General features: G+C 48.8%; 1 protein-coding gene across 1 annotated transcript in view; it reads right to left on the bottom strand.

Moving 5' to 3' along the window:
- Nucleotides 1-21,141, bottom strand: part of MYSM1 (Myb like, SWIRM and MPN domains 1) — a 30,875-nt gene that overhangs the window by 7,043 nt on the left and 2,691 nt on the right. The window contains exons 5-14 of the mRNA XM_073643726.1: nucleotides 21,011-21,040; nucleotides 20,629-20,707; nucleotides 20,241-20,339; nucleotides 19,520-20,154; nucleotides 16,441-16,571; nucleotides 16,261-16,364; nucleotides 1,621-1,698; nucleotides 660-742; nucleotides 418-472; nucleotides 23-73 (exon numbers count right to left, since the gene is read on the bottom strand). Coding sequence (XP_073499827.1) covers nucleotides 23-73; nucleotides 418-472; nucleotides 660-742; nucleotides 1,621-1,698; nucleotides 16,261-16,364; nucleotides 16,441-16,571; nucleotides 19,520-20,154; nucleotides 20,241-20,339; nucleotides 20,629-20,707; nucleotides 21,011-21,040 — 1,345 coding nt within the window. The remainder of the gene's footprint in view (nucleotides 1-22; nucleotides 74-417; nucleotides 473-659; nucleotides 743-1,620; nucleotides 1,699-16,260; nucleotides 16,365-16,440; nucleotides 16,572-19,519; nucleotides 20,155-20,240; nucleotides 20,340-20,628; nucleotides 20,708-21,010; nucleotides 21,041-21,141) is intronic.

Here is a 21,141-nt window from a genome sequence, read left to right as displayed (position 1 = left end):
TTCATTTTCATATATCACTTACCAAATCTAAAATCAACATGGCCTCCGCTGATACTTTAACGTGAAAAGGCGCCTGCAACACAAGTGAAGGAAAAAAAATAAATAAATTAAAAAAAACATTGATTTTGGTAAATTGTAGACTTATCCTTTCTATAAATCAAAATAAGGCTAAAATTCCATCCCGACTAATTCACTGCTTTGTCTCTACAAGGAGCAGAGATCCAATTATCTCATAGAAATCTCATTCCTTTGCGTCCGTTCACACCGGCTCCCAGCAGTCACCACTAGAGGGAGCTCCCTGCATACAGCCCCCATTGGGCTCAGTAATAAATCTGTATGTAATGAGCTCCCCCTAGTGGCGGCTGTAGACAATAGCTACTGCACATTCACCTGAATACAATTGAAAAATCTTCATACCCGTTTCTCCTCGGTGAAGTCCGAGCAGGGAATCAGCTGGAAAGGGTCGAAGGAGCTGTGAAAGAAGGCGCCATTGTTAAAAGCAAGTTGCTCATATGTACGCGCCATAAAGATTAAAGCAGTAGCGCGTGCAGACCCTTTAAGTGTGTGGTGTAAAGGGGGGGAAATCATTAAGGCCCCAAACATGCACTATAAAGGGGTTAAACGAACCCTCTAGGATAAAGATCTGAAAGCTTCCATACCTCTTCGATGGTCTGGATCCTTTGTGACATTTGGACTGTTTCATCTTCTCCCGTCTGATTGCTAGCTCTTCTGCCGAGAGATGCTGACAAATGAAAACATGGCTTATTACAGCGTGGACTCACCGCTGATGGGCATAACTATCGTGGGTGCAGGGGGTATACTCGCACCCAGATCCAGGAGCCTGAGTGGCCCAAAAGGTCCACATGAGAAGACTATTATTATTATTAAAGAATTGGTATGATAAGTTACACCACTGCCCTCCGGCATAATAAATTAGCCCTGTAATTCTAGTTTGCCTCGATTACAGGGATTGGATGTGATAACAGAGGTGTTACCACAGTATATAGTAACAAATCGGGTATTAATGAGGTTATGTATGCACAGAACACAGAGAGCTCCCCCTAGTGGTGGCTGCAGGCGGCCAGGATTTAAGTGCTGTGCCGGCTCCTCTGCCTCCGGGCTTTCTGGGAATGCGCTCCTGAAGACCGACCAGTGACAGGGGAGCGCTGCTGGTGGGTCTGCGCCCTCTGATCCTGTAAGCAGAGGCGGCTTTGCCCCTGCAGCATCGGAGCACAGAGGACTGGATCTGTCTGGATCCAGCGATCTGTGCATGCTTTAGAGCGGAGCCTACCAACTCTATAGCACATGGCTTGCAAATGTGCCCTTCTTTCTTAAGAGACTGGCCACCTACGATGGACAGTAGAGGTAGCCGGTAACTAGGGCAACCAGTTGTAAACTATAGCATTAAAAGAAGTCCCTCTGGTCTTGAGAACAGAGAGGATTTTCAATAAGAAGAAAGTTGCTTATCTTTAACGAGCACTTTGCAATTAACCATTAATTAACGTGGGACAAGCCTTTTAATTCAAATGTGTATGCAGAGGGTTTGGCGCTTTGTATCAGCAAAAGCGTAACTGAGCGACTATAAGGACAGATCAATGTGAAAATATCGCATCCACCAACCTCAAAGGTCTGTCCTTCCAGATCTCTGGCGTCACACCAGTTTCCCCAGGGGTCTCGGACGCGTCTTCTTCTGGTGCGCTGGTACAAAGGGAAGCAAGACATTGGTTATTGATGTGTAAGACGCCCGGACGTTGTGGCCGGGGGGCTCAAAGGTTTTATACTGGAGACTCATCAAGAAAGACCCGAGACCATGATGGCGCCTGGGCCTCCAGGCTGCGGTGGACGATCAGTCAAAAACTTACAAAGATTTCATTGTTTCCCTTTTATCTCCTGAACTTGGTAAAACATTACAATAAGTACAAATGTCCTAAACCTGTTGGCACCACATGTATTAATGAGGCCGGGACTTCCTCCCAAGGACGAGTGCCACAGACGTCTGGCACAGTGATGGCCTCCTGCCGAGATCAGAACTCCCACCGGAGCCATTTACCCCTTAGATCATACATGTCAAACGCCGGCCCATGGGCCAAATCTGGCCTGCAGGGTGGCTTTATAGGCCCACAACACCAGAACCACCACCTTTATGTGGGGCCCATTATACTGTATGGAGGACTATGTGGGGCCCATTATACTGTATGGAGGACTATGTGGGGCCCATTATACTGTATGGAGGACTATGTGGGGCCCATTATACTGTATGGAGGACTATGTGGGGCCCATTATACTGTATGGAGGACTATGTGGGGCCCATTATACTGTATGGAGGACTATGTGGGGCCCATTATACTGTATGGAGGACTATGTGAGGCCATTATTCTGTATGGGGGACTATGTGAGGCCATTATACAGTCATGGCCAAAAGTATTGAGAATGAGACAAATAGTAATTTTTCCAAAGTTTACTGCTTCATTTTTTGTAATGGCACTTTGCATATACTCCTGAATGTCAAAGAGTGATCAGCTTAACAGCAATTACTGTATTTGCAAAGTCAATATTTGCCCAGAAAATGAACTTTAACCCCCAAAACACATTTCAACATCATTGCAGTCCTGCCTTAAAAGGAGCAGCTAACATCGTTTTAGTGATTGATCCATTAACACAGGTGTGGGTGTTGATGAGGACAGGGCTGGCGATCAATCAGTCATGATTAAGTAAGAATGACATCACTGGACACTTTAAAAGGAGGCTGGTTCTTGGTATCATTGTTTCTCTTCAGTTAACCATGGTTATCTCTAAAGAAACACGTGCAGCCATCATTGCACTGCACAAAAATGGCCTAACAGAAGAGTATCGCAGCTACAAAGATTGCACCTCAGTCAACAATCTATCGCATCATCAAGAACTTCAAGCAGAGAGCTTCCATTGTTGTCAAAAAGGCTCCAGGGCGCCCAAGAAAGACCAGCAAGCGCCAGGACCGTATCTTAAAACTGTTTCAGCTGCTGGATCGGACTACCAGCAGTGCTGAGCTTGCTCAGGAATGGCAGCAGGCTGGTGTGAGTGCTTCTGCACGCACTGTGAGGCGGAGACTCTTTGAGCAAGGGCTGGTTTCAAGGAGGGCAGCAAAGAAGCCACTTCTCTCCAGAAAAAACATCAGGGACCGACTGATATTCTGCAAAAGGTACAGGGAGTGGACTGCTGAGGACTGGGGCAAAGTCATTTTCTCTGATGAATCCCCTTTTCGATTGTTTGGGACATCTGGAAAACAGCTTATTTGGAGAAGAAGAGGTGAGCGCTACCACCAGTCTTGTCTCATGCCAACTGTAAAGCATCCTGAAACCATTCATGTGTGGGGTTGCTTCTCAGCCAAGGGAATCGGCTCACTCACAGTCTTGCCTAAAAACACAGCCATGAATAAAGAATGGTACCAGAATGTCCTCCAAGAGCAACTTCTCCCAACCGTCCAAGAGCAGTTTGGCGCCCAACAATGCCTTTTCCAGCATGATGGATCACCTTGCCATAAAGCAAAGGTGATAACTAAATGGCTCACGGAACAAAACATAAAGATTTTGGGTCCATGGCCTGGAAACTCCCCAGATCTTAATCCCATTGAGAACTTGTGGTCAATCATCAAGAGACGGGTGGACAAACAAAAACCAACAAATTCTGGCAAAATGCAAGCATTGATTATGCAAGAATGGACTGCTATCAGTCAGGATTTGGTCCAAAAGTTGATTGAGAGCATGCCAGGGAGAATTACAGAGGTCTTGAAGAAGAAGGGGCAACACTGCAAATATTGACTTGCTGCATTAACTCATTCTAACTGTCAATATAACCTATTGGTACTCATAATATGATTGCAATTATATTTCTGTATGTGATATAAACATCAGACAAACCCTAATAAAAACCAGAGGCCAGCAGATCATGGGAAAATATAATTTTGGTGTCATTCTCAAAACTTTTGGCCATGACTGTACTGTATGGAGGACTATGTGAGGCCATTATACTGTATGGAGGACTATGTGGGGCCATTATACTGTATAGAGGACTATGTGGGGCCCATTATTCTGTATGGGGGACTATGTGGGGCCCATTATACTGTATGGGGGACTATGTGGGGCCCATTATACTGTATGGGGGACTATGTGGGGCCCATTATACTGTATGGGGGACTATGTGGGGCCCATTATACTGTATGGGGGACTATGTGGGGCCCATTATACTGTATGGGGGACTATGTGGGGCCCATTATACTGTATGGGGGACTATGTGGGGCCCATTATACTGTATGGGGGACTATGTGGGGCCCATTATACTGTATGGGGGACTATGTGGGGCCCATTATACTGTATGGGGGACTATGTGGGGCCCATTATACTGTATGAGGGACTATGTGGGGCCCATTATACTGTATGAGGGACTATGTGGGGCCCATTATACTGTATGGGGGACTATGTGGGGCCCATTATACTGTATGGAGGACTATGTGGGGCCCATTATACTGTATGGAGGACTATGTGGGGGCCATTATTCTGTATGGAGGACTATGTGAGGCCATTATACTTTTATGGAGGACTATGTGAGGCCATTATACTTTTATGGAGGACTATGTGAGGCCATTATACTGTATGGAGGACTATGAGGCCATTATACTGTATGGAGGACTATGTGGGCCCATTATTCTGTATGGAGGACTATGTGAGGCCATTATACTGTATGGAGGACTATGTGAGGCCATTATACTGTATGGAGGACTATGTGGGGCCCATTATTCTGTATGGAGGACTATGTGGGGCCCATTATTCTGTATGGAGGACTATGTGGGGCCCATTATACTGTATGGAGGACTATGTGAGGCCCATTATACTGTATGGAGGACTATGAGGGGCCCATTATACTGGTTGGCTCACGACTTTGTCCAAGTTTTTCATTTTGGCCCTATGTGTATTTGAATTGGGTATCCCTGCCTTAGATGTTAGTTTATTTATTTTTTTTTTTTTTACAAGACCCCCTATAATGTAATAAAAATAAAAAAAAAGCCTGTCCTTGCAGACAAAATATGTAGAAAAGTCTGGAATTGTTGCCCTCGCTCATTCCCCGCAAGTTAAACTTGCTTTTGGTGTAATATGTCCAGGACCTGTCCCAATTCTCATGTCCTATAACTTTCCATCCACTGTTTTACAGACAGATGGTTTCTCTTTAACAGCATTCTGCCAGTACTATAGGTGCAGGAACTTCCCTTCATTTCACACCATGCACTGCACCTACCACTGTCCAAAAGTGTGTCTATCCTAAAACTAAAAATAAGTCTGCCTCACTGTCCTGCCTGAATGCAGATGGTTCCTCTGCTCCTGTTCCCATGCTTATCCAAGACAGCTCCCACATCCTGTACAGTGAAAAAGCTCCATCCCCATGTCCTGTACAGAATCAAAGCCCCACCCCCTGTAGAATGACAAAGAACCGCCCCCAGTTCCTGTATAGAGGACAATGCCCCACCCCCACCCCTGTAGAGTGGCAAAGCACCATTCCACTTCCTGTATGCAAATCCCCACACCCAGTAGAACGACTAAGCCCCGCCCCCACTTCCTGTACTCCGCATCGGCATCTCTGCAGTGCACAGCAGGGAGACGACTACTGGATGGATTGGAGGGGGCGGGGGGGGGGGGGTAAAACAACATCTATAATATAGATTTATAGACTGTGCATGAGCGACGCACGTATCCAGCCGTTACAGGTAAGAGGAGTGTATGGCGCCGGAGATTCCAGTATGTGTAGACACTGAACGCATACCGCGATCTCCGGCGCCATACTTACCTGACCGGGAGGAACGTTGCCGTGGCGCCTCTCTTCGCCGGAGACTGGGGCAGGAGTGAGGCGTCGCATCGGCACATGCGCATAGCGCTATTTTACTGAAGACATATTTACAGTGTGTCTTCAGCAAAATGGCGCCGGACAGCGCGGTGCTCCAGCACCGCACTCCTCCCACAGCCTCGGGCAGAACAGGACACAAAAGCGCTGGAGTACAGAGAAGAAAGGGGAGTATAACTGTTTATTTTTTTGTATGTGTGTGTACAGCGTGAAATGGATGAGGGGGCCACACATACCAGGATTTGGGGGTGAGGGGACCATGCATACCAGGATTGGGGGGTGAGGGCTACCACACATACCAGGATGGGGTGTGTGGGTGTTGAGGAGAGCCATAGGCTCAAATACTTAATTAACCTCAAGACATAGGAGATTGAGAGAAAAGACTCACAAAATGTATTATTTCACCTTACATAAGCTTGTTTAGATCAAAAGATGGCTGCCATTTCCTGTCTCATCACACCATGCTCTGTTCTGGGAGGAAGCTGCATTCTATAGAAGGACTAACCCACCACAGAGCGACACATCGCATGGATCACGCCCCCCTGATGACCTCATGGACCATGCCCCCTGAAGACCTCATGGACCACGCCCCTGATGACCTCATGGATCACGCCCCCTGATGACCTCATGGACCACCCCCCGATGACCTCATGGACCACCCCCCCCCCCTGACCTCATGGACTACCCTCCCCCCCTGATGACCTCATGGATCTGCCCATGGACTAACCAATGAATACATCTGGTTACTCACATTCTAGGGCTAACTGAGCCCCTATTTACAGTTTATATAAATCTATGTTCGGGTTGAATAAAGACCCTTGGAGCTGATCAAGGAGCGCTTACATCCGACTGTGTGTGTGTGTGTCTGATGTTATTCTTTCTTGCATGCACTTGATCATTACATTAGGCCAGGAGCAGGCAACTAGTGAACATATCAAAGTGTTCACCCTAACATTTTTGGCTGCACAACGTGGGGCCAGCAGAGGGAGAAGCCCTACACCCTTAGGACCAGCAAGTGGAACGGCAGGACGCACTGAATACCCCGAGCCTTCTGGTGGCAGCCATTTTGTGGATGGCACATGTACCCCTTTTGGCGGCAGCCATCTTGTGGATGGCAAATGTGCCCCTTTTGGCGGCAGCCATCTTGTGGATGGCAAATGTGCTCCTTCTGGCGGCAGCCATCTTGTGGATGGCAAATGTGCTCCTTCTGGCGGCAGCCATCTTGTGGATGGAAAATGTGCTCCTTCTGGCGGCAGCCATCATGCGGATGGCAAATGTGCTCCTTCTGGCGGCAGCCATCATGTGGATGGCAAATGTGCTCCTTTTGGTGGCAGCCATTTTGTGGATGGCAGATGTGCCCCTTCTGGCGGCGGCCATCTTGGAACGTTGCCCCAGATCATACAAACTGAGCCATATCATCATGTAACTGACATAGATCTGGCTAAATCGAGTGAGGCACAATCCAGGAATATACACACGACTTTCGGTGGTGAACATACTAGGCAAATGCTACACACCACAAGACCAGATCCTTTTTACCCACAAATGACCACTAATGGCCAGTACTATACTCCTTCGGGAAGTGAACAGGCTTTACCCATGTTCCCTGTCACAACGCTGTCCAGTGGGCCACCGACCCTTTCACCTACCACTCCCATAGTGAGCCCAGCTATTCTCCCACCTGGATCATCCCCAGCACCGACCCTTTCCACTGTCAACTCAGCCGCACGTCCACAAAGTTACTTCAAGCAGCGACCTCTCCTCCTAACACTTCCGCTACAACAGCACTCTCAGGCAGTCTACCTAACTCTATTCCCAGTACCTCACAGCCTCTCGCAGCCGAGCGCACACCTGTATGGAACGGTGGCCACTGAACAAGGAGGGGCTCAATCTGGGGAGGGGACACCACCATCACAGGAAGCACGAAGGGGAGGGAATGTTGGCAACCCGTTTTTGAAAAAGAACTTCCTGAGGAACCCTTGTTAGTGGTGGGTAAGGGTGACATAACGACAATGGAAACGGACGCTATTGTTAATGCTGCCAACCCTCGGTTAGAGCACAGCGGAGGTGTGGCTGGAGCTATAGTGGAGGCAGGAGGGGCGACTATTCACACTGACAGCTGTATCCTTGTTGAGCCGCGTGGTCAGATAGCTGTTGGGGACATAGCGGTGACTAAATCTGGCAATCCTCCTTGTAGAATGATCCTACACGCTGTAATCCCTACTTTTGACCCTATTCATCCAGATGTCAGTGCTCGACAACTACGCGCGGCAATAACTCGTATCTTAGAGTACGCGAATATTAGTGAGCAGATTGAGACCTTGACAATTCCTGCCATTGGTGTTGGCCTCTTCGGGTTCCCTGTTCATGCGTGTGCAAGGGAATTATAATGAACAAGTGTAGCCCCCCCAAGCATTTGCTGCCTCTCCGAAATCAGGTTAATTAGTAATGAGGACAGGACTGTTAAAGCTTTTAAGACCGCCTGCATCACCTGGACTCCACCCCATGATATAGGAGCTGCCCAAATAGAGCCCCTCATTCCAGGACTGTTACCTCCTCCTGCTCCTCATACACTAGTAATTACACCTGTACTTCCGGTGCCACCACCAACTCTGCCCACGTCTGAGGAACCCATCCTTTATGTTAAGTGTACACCCCAGCAAACTGCTGCTCTGCTGAACCAACTCCCAGATCCAGAAAAAGAGCCAATGCCTTTCTATAGAAGCATGCTTCAAATCCAAAGGAATTACTCTGCCACATGGCAAGATCTCATTTCCCTGGGAAATCTTAAAGCAGGCGATGCATATTGGCCTGTTATGGACACTGCATTTAATGATGCCTCACTTGTCAGTGACACCACATGGGACTCTGGTGTTCAGTTCTGCCAACAACTTAAGCTCCGAGCTGTCAACGCGGCAACCGTACTAGAAAGTCCCATTGTGCCCAATCCACATACATTGCTGTCAGAAATACCATCAGATGCAAAACGTTTCACTGTCATCAATCTGGCCAATGCTTTCTTCAGCGTACCACCGCATCCAGAAGGTTGGTACCTGTTTGCCTTCACTTACAGAGGATCACAATACACCTGGACAGTCTTACCACAAGGAGCACAGAACTCACCAAGTCATTTCTCTCAGGCTCTTGCCTCTTGTTTACGGCCGTGGAAAGAGACTAACCATCAAGTTGTCCTTCTTCAGTATGTGGATGACCTCCTACTATGTCATCCGGATCAGGCGACAGCTGAAGAGTCGAGTCTCAGTCTTCTCTTTCATCTTGCACAACAAAACTGCAAGGTGTCCCTCAACAAAATCCAGTGGTGTCAGCCCAAAGTTGTGTTTTTAGGCCACTGTCTCTCTCCACCTAACGGGTGAAAGGAAACTTGCTATTGAGACCGTTCCTCTACCAAAAGGACCTAAGCAATTACAAGCTTTCTTAGGACTTATCACATATTGTCGCCAATGGATTCCAGATGCCTCAAAGCTGATGCAACCGTTGTACGATGACCTCAAGACGTCAGCTTTTCCACTACGTCCCAAATCCGTGGAAGCCTTCTACGCTCTTAAACAGGCCATACAGTCTGCACCAGCTCTTGGAATCCCAAATTATCAACTACCTTTTTACTTGTTTGTCAGTGAAGTAGAAGGACATGCTTCCAGAGTCCTAGCACAGAAACATGGGGGAAGAACAAGACCCATCGGCTATTACTCTGCCCGCCTTGGACTCGGTGTCTCAAGCTTCCCCAACTTGCCTCAGAGCCGTTCATGCTGCACATGTGCTTCTGGACAAAACTTCTGATATCATCTTAGGACATCCGGTTCTCTTAATGGCTCCACACGACATAAAAGCCATTCTTGACCAAACTCAACCTAAACATCTGTCGCTGCAGCGTCATATGAGACTCCAATGTTCACTCTTGATTCCGGATAATGTCACTCTTGTCCGCGGCGCCATCCTCAACCCGTCCACGCTACTCCCTCTTTCCAGGGGGGGGATGTGGATGATGATACTGATGCTCTCTGTGAAGATGCCTTTACACACTCAGAGGATCATGATTGTCTCGAACAGATGCAGGAAGAAGCTGCCTCCAAGAGAAATGTGTCTGAAGACCCACTCCCGCATGCTGACCTGACGTTCTTCACCGATGATTCCAGATTTGCAGATGAAACAGGAAGATTCCATAACGGATATGTCGTGGTTACACATGAACAGGATTCATTTACAAAAGAGAAAGCAGCGGTGTACGTGTCTCAAGACACTGAAGAAGGGCCTTAAAGCTCTCTTATGAAGTTATATCCATTTACATCAAGACAAGACACCGGATGATGAAAAGAAGTCGTGGCAAGAAGCAGGAGCTAAAAAGGATGAAGATGGAGTCTGGAGGAAGAACAAAAAGATCTGTCTACCTCGTAATCTGTACCCCTTGGTGACAGAATGGGCACACGGTGTCACCCATAGAGGCAAGAATCAGATGAATGACTTGATTTGGAAGACTTATATGGCACATGGGATTTCTACTGTCACCCAAAAATATTGCAAGTCCTGCTTTGTGTGTGCAACATGCAATCCAGCACCGCCTCAGAAAGATTTGGCTAAACCACTCTATCCCTTCAAAGAATTCAAATCGATCATATTCAAATGCCAAAAGTAGGGAAGTACGAGTATGTACTGGTAGTGACTGACATGTTCTCGGGATGGCCTGAAGCCTATCCAGTAACCAACATGACTGCCAGAGTGACTGTTAAGAGACTGATGACTGGGGTAGTGTGCAGATATGGAATCCCAGAGGTAATTGAGAGTGACCAAGGACCCGCATTCATTGCAGCACTGACTAAGGAACTATGGACATTAGTAGGGGCAGATTTAGGTTTACATACTCCGTATCACCCCCAGAGCAGTGGTAAAGTAGAAAGGCTAAATGGCACATTGAAAAATGAAATACTGAAAGCCAGTCAGGAGGTCAGACTTCCTTGGACAGACATTTTGCCCATTGCCTTATATTCTGTCAGAAGCACTCCGAGGGGTCCCGCTAAACTCACACCATATGAGATTCTTTTTGGGGGGCCTCTAAGGTTGGGTCAATATTTTCCACAACAGCTAGCCTTAGGAAGTGATACTCTTGTAAATTATGTCATTGCCCTTACTAAAGAATTGTCAGTAACACATGTACGAGTTTTATCATCCATTCCAGATCCAGATTTCAGTGAAGGTACTCACACTTTCCAACCTGGTGACTACGTGCTGGTAAAGAAGTTCACCGGAAAGACATCCCTGGAGTTGAGTTTTGAGGGTCCCTACCAAGTGCTCCTGGTCACTCCTACTTCAGTCAAACTTGAAGGAAGACCGACGTGGATACACGCCTCCCACTGCAAGAAGTTCGTGCCTCCATCAGAACCTTCTACAAAATGTTACATATCCTCTATTCTGTGTGTTGTGCCATTCTATACTCATTTGTAGGAGCACAACAGGTCGCAAGAGGGGTGATCATGAACTGATGGGCGAGGGTACCACAGTAGGGACAAAAGGTTAATAAAGTATTTAGGGGGGACTGTTGACGAGAGCCATAGGATCAAATACTTAATTAACCTCAAGACATAGGAGATTGAGAGAAAAGACCCACAAAGTGTATTATTTCACCTTACATAAGCTTGTTTAGATTAAAAGATGGCTGCCATTTCCTGTCTCATCACACCATGCTCTGTTCAGGGAGGAAGCTACATTCTATAGAAGGACTAACCCACCACAGAGCGACACATCGCATGGAGAAACCCACCCCGATGACCTCGTGGATCACGCCCCCCCCCGATGACCTCGTGGATCACGCCCCCCCCCGATGACCTCGTGGATCACGCCCCCCCCCCGATGACCTCGTGGATCACGCCCCCCCCCGATGACCTCGTGGATCACGCCCCCCCCCGATGACCTCGTGGATCACGCCCCCCCCCGATGACCTCGTGGATCACGCCCCCCCCCCCCGATGACCTCGTGGATCACGCCCCCCCCCCCCCCGATGACCTCGTGGATCACGCCCCCCCCCGATGACCTCGTGGATCACGCCCCCCCCCCGATGACCTCGTGGATCACGCCCCCCCCGATGACCTCGTGGATCACGCCCCCCCCCCGATGACCTCGTGGATCACGCCCCCCCCCGATGACCTCGTGGATCACGCCCCCCCCCGATGACCTCGTGGATCACGCCCCCCCCCGATGACCTCGTGGATCACGCCCCCCCCCGATGACCTCGTGGATCACGCCCCCCCCGATGACCTCGTGGATCACGCCCCCCCCGATGACCTCGTGGATCACGCCCCCCCCGATGACCTCGTGGATCACGCCCCCCCCCCCGATGACCTCGTGGATCACGCCCCCCCCCGATGACCTCGTGGATCACGCCCCCCCCCGATGACCTCGTGGATCACGCCCCCCCCCGATGACCTCGTGGATCACGCCCCCCCCCGATGACCTCGTGGATCACGCCCCCCCCCGATGACCTCGTGGATCACGCCCCCCCCCCGATGACCTCGTGGATCACGCCCCCCCCCGATGACCTCGTGGATCACGCCCCCCCCCCGATGACCTCGTGGATCACGCCCCCCCCCCGATGACCTCGTGGATCACGCCCCCCCCCGATGACCTCGTGGATCACGCCCCCCCGATGACCTCATGGATCGGCCCATGGACTAACCAATGAATACATCTGGTTACTCACATTCTAGGGTTAACCGAGCCCCTATTTACAGTTTATATAAATCTATGTTCGGGTTGAATAAAGACACTTGGAGCTGATCAAGGAGCGCTTACATCCGACTGTGTGTGTGTGTGTCTGATGTTATTCTTTCTTGCATGCACTTGATCATTACATTAGGCCAGGAGCAGGCAACTAGGGAACATATCAAACTGTTCGTCCTAACAAGGCGACCATGCATACCTGGATTGGGGGAGGAGGGGTGCCACGCATACCAGGATTAGGGGGAGGAGAGGTGCCACGCATACCAGGATTAGGGACGGAGGAGTTCCACGCATACCAGGATTAGGGGGAGGAGAGGTGCCACGCATACCAGGATTAGGGGGAGGAGAGGTGCCACGCATACCAGGATTAGGGGCGGAGGGGTGCCACGCATACCAGGATTAGGGGGATGAGGGGTGCCACGCATACCAGGATTAGGGGGATGAGGGGTGCCACGCATACCAGGATTAGGGGGATGAGGGGTGCCACGCATACCAGGATTAGGGGGATGAGGGGTGCCACGGATACCAGGATTAGGGGGATGAGGGGTGCCACGGATACCAGGATAGGGGGATGAGGGGTGCCACGGATACCAGGATTAGGGGGATGAGGGGTGCCACGCATACCAGGATTAGGGGATGAAGGGTGCCACGCATACCAGGATTAGGGGATGAGGGGTGCCACGCATACCAGGATTAGGGGATGAGGGGTGCCATGCATACCAGGATTAGGGGTGCCATGCATACCAGGATTAGGGGATGAGGGGTGCCACGCATACCAGGATTAGGGGATGAGGGGTGCCACGCATACCAGGATTGGGGGATGAGGGGTGCCACGCATACCAGGATTGGGGGATGAGGGATGCCATGCATACCGGGATTAGGGGTGCCATGCATGCCAGGATTAGGGGATGAGGGGTGCCATGCATACCGGGATTAGGGGTGCCATGCATGCCAGGATTAGGGGATGAGGGGTGCCATGCATACCAGGATAGGATGGTGGAGACAGGATGGGGGCAGCGCAAATACCAGGAAGGGGGCAGCACACACCAGCATAGGAGACCATATGCCAATAAAAATGCTCGCCACCCGGGCGTAGAACGGGTTCAATAGCTAGTTATTTATAAAGCGATTTGGAGATTGTCTTTTTAATCACATTTTCTATCAGATTAGTTATCTGAAATCAGAGAGGGTGTTTAGACACTGAAGTCTATGTACCCAAATGTGATATTTAATACTATTCTCTCACAAAATCAAAAACCCCTCCGTCATTTAAGGTACATATGGAAATATAACAGCTAAGGTCGCCAGTTCTTCCATTGTACTGACTGCCTAACCAGCTGCTTCTTTAAGGGGTTAAGTCTGCAGTCACCGAGGCCGGCACACGCCGCGAGGCCAGCACACGCCACGAGGACAGCACACGCCACGTCTCTGTGCGCACACCGCCATCGCTGCGCAGTATTTCAGCTCTCGCTGCTTTATTACCCGCTCCCTGCTGCAATATCGCAGTAATTCCTGGCTGCAGCGGCGACTCTGGCTGGAAACTCTCAAGGTCCATATAAAAGTCTCTCTGGCTCCGTGACCGCTGATATAAATAAGAAATGTGTTTGTTCCCGAGGAAAAACGATAAAACATTCTTTAATCTCCATTGATTTTGTGTAAATTGCATGAAACCGGCCTCATTTTCTCTCCAAAGCTGCGAGAAAGAGCAGCAGTGACGTCCGACACATAAATATCACCCGGTGGGCGCAGGGCGAATTAACACTGAAAAAGCAATAAAGACGGCGGCTGGAAAACTGCGCGGCTCGTAAGAAAGTCGCCAACAATCAATGGCTGCAACAGATTCAACTACTCACAATACGGCAAATATACAAAGGTGCGGGTGGAAGAGAAAGCAGCAAATCTGTAAATATGTTGTTTAATGATCTGCAATCCGCTCTTCTCCAGTCACATCCAAAGCTGCATCAAGGCTCTGGCAATGCATTGATGTGGGATTGCGATTTCCTATGGTGTCGTACTGACATTGGAGTCGCAGATGTTCCACAGCAACGTCAGCTGCCAGGCGGGTCGTGCGGCCAAAGATCACTGCATGGCACCACAATACAAGAGAACGGGGTAGCATTGCACCTCTGAGGGGACTGCAAAGAGACACTGGGTTCAACTATTTTCACGGTCCCCTTGGGGCCCCATTTACTTGTATTGTGGTGCAATGCAGCAGGGACACATAGCAACTATTGGCCGTGCAACCTGTGTCACATCCAAAATCCCCCTATATTCCTAGCATTACTGTCACTGGTCACATGCGACTCATTTGCTATAGCCTTGCACGTAACTTATCCATTTTGTTTACTGCAAAACTACAGCTCTAATGTACTAATGAGACATCAAGTTGACAGATGTGTTTGCACATTTCCCATCTTAGGCTATGTTCACACGTTGCGTTTTTGCAGCATTTTTTTAATGCAAATTTTAAACTGTGTTTTATAGTACCAGCAAACGCTATGAGATTTCAGGAATCTCACACACACACATTGGTTATTTTTCCTGACTTATGTCAAAGAGCAAAATACAGCATGTCCCTTCTTTCAGCGTTTTTGCAGCGCTTTTTCATCCACAGAAAACAATGGGTAAGTGCAAAAATGCAGCAAAAAAAACGCAGGTATCAGATTTTGCTGCATTTTTGGTGAAAAAAAAAAAAAACTCGTGGCGTGCACAAGAGACAAATGCACCTGACAAAAATGCAGCAAAACCTGCTTTCTGTAAGCAGTTTCTTTACTGTCAAGAGGGCAGGTTTTGCCTGCAGAAAAAAAACGCAGCAAAATGGCAAAGTGTGAACATAGTCTTACACTGTTTTTTTTCTTATCCCCTGCACAGACCCCAAGTTTTTCATTTATTGTAAAATTCCGATAATCCATTTATGAATTGAGGAGATGCAGGTTACGTCATTTTCAGATCTCTACCTTTCGCTGCTCCTCGACTGATCCGGAAAATCCCAGTGATCTCCCCAATACACACAAGGCAGTCACCACAATCATCAGGTGCAGCCATCAATCTTGCACAAGATACTTGACATCCAATCATATCTAGATGGTTCTTCTCCTCCCCCATAAAGAGGGGCTGCGGCTTTGTACGGTAAGGGGTGCCCTGCTCCTGATGTGGCCACGATGCGCCCGCTCGCCCTGATGCGGCCACGATGCGCCCGCTCGCCCTGATGCGGCCACGATGCGCCCGCTCGCCCTGATGCGGCCACGATGCGCCCGCTCGCCCTGATGCGGCCACGATGCGCCCGCTCGTCCTGATGCGGCCACGATGCGCCCGCTCGTCCTGATGCGGCCACGATGCGCCCGCTCGTCCTGATGCGGCCACGATGCGCCCGCTCGTCCTGATGTGGCCACAATGTGCCATGACTTTTTACTGAGCCTGGCTGAACCAGTACTGATCCTGAGTAAGGCTAAGCTCACGGCTTCCATGTAAAACGTTATAATGGATCCTGTATGCGATAGATCCAAATTGGCGACTGTTCGGCTCTGCTGACTTTTTGTTGAGGTTAACAGTGAGTGCGCCATTACCCAATATAACAGATTGTGCTCCAGTCACAACCAGAGCTGCATTCTCAATGCCCGCCCAGCTAAAATAGATGATAGACATATACAGGTGTCATTGTACCATAGACTGCAGGCGGTGAGCCAACTCGTAGGCTTCCAACGCGTCCTTCCCCATTTTACACTTGCTCCTGTCCACGGGTCGCGGCCGGTTGTAGACTGCTTGCTCTGGAAATTTACAGAAAGTTCAGCGAGTGGAAATTATGTAGAATCACCAAATACAATGCAACGTTTGGCGACTTACCGCAGCCGAAGTTAATGGCGCCAATTAATTCCAGGTAGGTGTGGATGCGCCCGATGCAGTTCACATCGCCGCAGTTCTTCAGCCCCGGACGCACCGATGTTTTGTTTAGATAATTTGGCTTACAACTTTTCCTGTGGTTGAAAAAACAAGAACATAAATCTTCATATCCCCTCATCAGTATCTCCACCCCTCTCATTCTGATCAGTGACAGCCTTGTGTAAAGGCTCGTGAAGGTGGTGACGGATGTAGAGAAGGTCACCACGAGGCCCGCACGTCAGCAGTCAGTGGTGCAGCCTCGGGCCTGTCACTGTAAGCGCACAGGTTACACAGTCCACATATTATAAAATAAAAGGGGAGGAAGATTTTTTTCCATTTGTGAAAAAAAAAAAAGAATGAAACGCCATCGTCCTGTCATATGTGCAAACCTTGCCATTTTCAAGATCTCTGCTTGCTGTCAGTCAGAGGGAACATTTTAGCTTACATCCAAAAGCTAAAAACCTGTCCGGACCCAATGCTTCGTACAGATGAGGGTGTCAGGATTCCAGTCGTCCTTCTATAGTTTGACCACTAGTGGCCGCTATTGTTCACCTTAATAATTGTGCTGCAATCCCACTCCTAAACACTGGAGGCTGCTGTTGTGTTCTGTAATTGTCCTTTACCAAGATGGCGGATTCTGAATCTGTGGGATCCATCTTGTTTCCTGTTTGGGCCTACTTAAAGCCGAATGGATCTCTCACTCATTGCTTGAGTATTATATCTAGCTGTTAGCCTAGTTTCCAGTCTCCAAGCTCCTGAACATTCTTACCTAGATTGTTCTCACCTATCTACGGATTGTTTCCTACAACTCCTTTAGCTAACTACAAGAACTTCTACTACCGCTTGCTGTTCCTGCTTTTGCTTCTTCGGTCACAGGTTTCCAGCAGTGCTACGCCAGTATCGTAACAGAGGGTTTGTTGCAGTTGTATACCACCTAGACAATTCTCTGTGAATCAAACACTGCAGCACAGGTCACCCTCCTTTACTGACCATTTCTTATGACTGGAATCAGTGCAAATTAATTCACAGGACCCGGTCCATTGGCTGACAGACATGAGAGGGAGACCCACCTCTTAAAAATGGCTCTTTTGATTAGCCAGCCTGTCGTGATGTTATTTGTGACGTCACGTCAGTGCGACTAATCACAAGAAGAGCTGTGGATGCTTATGCCAGGGCCCCCATCCAGCGCCCACAGATCAATGACACGACCGATGGACCCAGGTCCTGTGAATCGATTCATATCCAACTTTAGCTAACAACATTGGGTACTTAGAGCGCACCTGTCAGCAGGATTGTGCTCAGTAAACCACATACACTGTCAGGTGGGCGCCGTTATACTGAGTAAAATGATACCTTTGATGATGAAATAAGTCCAGTGGTTCTTTTATAACCTTTACTTTCAGTTCTGCCATAATGATATGCATGTGCTCTCATTATGTATTCATGTATTTTTAGCTCTGCCTTCTAACAGGTCACTGTGCTTTCAGTCACCTGCCTGTTTTATATACTGACTGTGTAATTTCTGTTCAAAACTGAAAATTTACATCCCCCAATATGGCCGCCGCGGCCCGCGCATGCGCAGCAGCATCTTTTGGTTGCCGAGAGATGCTAACCCGCGGGCGCCATTTTGCTTCAGGAAAAAGAATTTGGGTGCAGCAATATGGCACCGCGCACTAGCATCTCTCGGCAACCAAAAGATGCTATTGCGCATGCGCGGGCCGCGGCGGCCATATTGGGGGATGTAAATTATCCCTTTTGAACAGAAATTACACAGGCAATATTTAAAACAGTAGGCAGGTGACTGAAAGCACAGTGACCTGTCAGAAGGCAGAGATAAAAATACATGAATACCTAATGAGAGCTCCAGAGCACATGCATATCATTATGGCAGAACTGAAAATAAAGATTACAGAAGAACCACTGGACGTATTTCATCATCAAAGGTATCATTTTACTCAGTGTAATGTCGCCCACCTGACAGTGTATGTGGTTTACTGAGCACAATCCTGCTGACAGGTGCGCTCTACTAAACACTGTTTTTAATAAAACAAAAAGAATGAAAGCCATTAGACGAGCGCCAAGGTGTACCCAAATTCGGGATGGTCCTAACCTCTAATATTAAACCTTACCCGGCGTCATAGTGACATCCTGTGTGAATAAGGGCTGAGCAGGACGGGGTCCCAAACATGGACACACAGCTAGTGAGGAGTTATATAAATGTAATATGCAGCTCAAAGGATGGGACGTCAGACACATACCTGCACTCAATGCAGAAACTTAAAGCTAAACCGAAAAAAAATAACTTTTTTCACCTTGATGTTGGTGGAATGGCTTTTACGCTTCTTTTTTTTTTGCATCAAAAAACGGTGTTATTTACATGCACTATTGCTTTTACTTACAGCAGGGCATTTATTTATTTTTTTGTTTCTGTCTTGGGTTTTGAATGTATCAGTGCAGGTAACATGTAGCTCCATACAATCCTATGTATAGGAGGTTCATTCACTGTTTGCAAGCAGAAATCGTGAAACTAGTGAGACTTAAAAAAAGCTTTTCATTCTAGGATTATTACAGGTTAATCTCAGCATTGAAAGTTATTGCATAATCGGAATAATTGATGACTCATCAGCGAGGGTCCAACCACTGGGACCTCCACCGATCCTGAAATGCCCCATTGGAAAGGACTGGTGGCTGTGCACTTATCCCACCGCTCCATTCATTCTCTATGGGACTGATGAGCGCTGTACATGGCCACGGATAACAGTCCTAGAGAATGAATAGAGCGGCGCTACATTATAGGGATAGTTCTGCATCAAGCTGCTGAACAGGGCTCTAAAATGACCATGAAGAAGTGTCCGCACACACCTGCCAGGACGCGTGCACGATCGGCAGGCATTGTGCACGCATCCTGGTGCCGCTCACCTTCACATGCGGACATGTGTGGTGCCAGAAAGCGTTTTACGGAAGTTGAGGTGTTTTAAGTGCAGTTACATTTTAAGGAAACAGCACACAGAATGGTAGTGCCGCTCTGTCACTTGTACTTTACCATTGTTCCAAGATGTAATTACGGATCCGAAGATATCGCTCGGGAGTTTTTGCTTGCCGGCCCTCGAAGAATTCAGAGATGGCCTGCTTTTCTTCCTCGGATATAAAGTCTTGCTCGATTTCCACTTCTTGCTCTGGAGGTCTCAGCTCGTCCTCTTCCTCCTGCTGCTCCTGCTCACAGGGTGGAAGAGAAGGTAATGAGGGAGGACAGTCATTCTGGTCTGGGGCAAGTGGAGCGTCAGGACTCGGAGGCTCCTGCTGGGGACTGTGAACCGGAGTGTCAAAGTGGGTGACAGACACCGATGCATGGGGAGAGCCTCCATCGTGGCCCGTCACCTGACACAAGCCATCAGTCCTTGGCCCCTCTCCCTGCTCAGTGGCTTTATGCTCCACGTCCTTGGTTGGAGTCCCTAGTGGGTTTTGAGGGTCCCCATCATCAGCCAGCTCCTCCTGCAGCTCGTCCGTTATGTCAATCTCTTCATCGTCCGATAACGTCTCGATCTTTACAGCGTTGAGGTTGGGGTCGGCTCGTCCTCGAAACGCAGACAGTTCATCCCCTCTGGGATCCTCCAGACGGAGAAAATTAAGAACAGGAGAACCCGTCTTGGAATCTTTCTCTCCATCTTCCACCTTACACTGTGCAAATACAACAAGCGTCACCGTCAGCCATGCTAATAGATGTGCAAAACGAGGCGCCATCATACTGCAGAGCGGGAACAGACCTTATTCTTGTAGTATTGCCTGGCGTAGCTCTTTACTTGTAGCACAGAGCGGCTCCCGATCAGTCTGGCGATGCTGGTCCAACGTCTGCCAAACTTGGCCTTAGAGGAAAGACGGAGAAACAACAAAAACTCTTAAGGGGCTTGTCAATGACAAGAGGTTGGTGGTGGTTGGGGAAGGCGTTTTCTCTTATGTTAGGTCTCTAGATCGGTGGAATAAAACTGCAAAGAGCAGGTAGACCGCTACAACCATCTCCTCTCCTTCCCCAACCCGTCCTTATCAGACATGCCCCATCCTTATCAGTGTGGCCGCCGCAGGTCGAGGCCAGACAAGCAATAAGCCACCGACTACAGGAGAACCCCAAACATGAGAAGCCACCGTAACGCTCACCAGTCCCTGCTCAAACAGATCCTTTTCCTCCACGCTCCACTTCACTGAGCTGCTGCCGGACTTAGATGGGGATCTGGACCTAGAAAGGAACCGCAAGAAACGTCTGCGTGAAAAACCCTGAGCAGGCGTCATATTCCTATCCACAGTAGTTTTAATAGAGGCGGCTGAAGGATGTGCGCTCCATCAGTGGCGGCCGTGTCCAGGACCGAGGTGCCACGCACCTCAGAGGTAAGAAATAAAGGCCACGGATGCTGTAATGAACACACATAACCATGCATGACAAACCCCTTTAAGCTTTATTTGCAGAAGACTGGAGAGGCCCTATAATTGTCACTTCCACAGATCACCCATCACAAGAGACATATGCGCCGTCACTACTTACGGGACTCGCGACACTTTCTTCTGTGGACTCCTGTAGGAGAGAAGACATTGTACGTTATATCTATGCACCAGATATCGGGGGCACGTCACCAGGATCCAGCACCATCATCCCATAAGTGGGGGTCCGACCGG

The sequence above is a fragment of the Phyllobates terribilis genome, unplaced genomic scaffold (assembly GCF_046119375.1).
Source record: "Phyllobates terribilis strain yellow unplaced genomic scaffold, ASM4611937v1 Scaffold_8__6_contigs__length_399053987, whole genome shotgun sequence".
In the NCBI taxonomy this organism is placed as follows: domain Eukaryota; kingdom Metazoa; phylum Chordata; class Amphibia; order Anura; family Dendrobatidae; genus Phyllobates; species Phyllobates terribilis.
The sequence above is the reverse complement of the archived record's forward strand: the minus strand, read 5'-3'. Positions and strand labels throughout refer to the sequence as shown.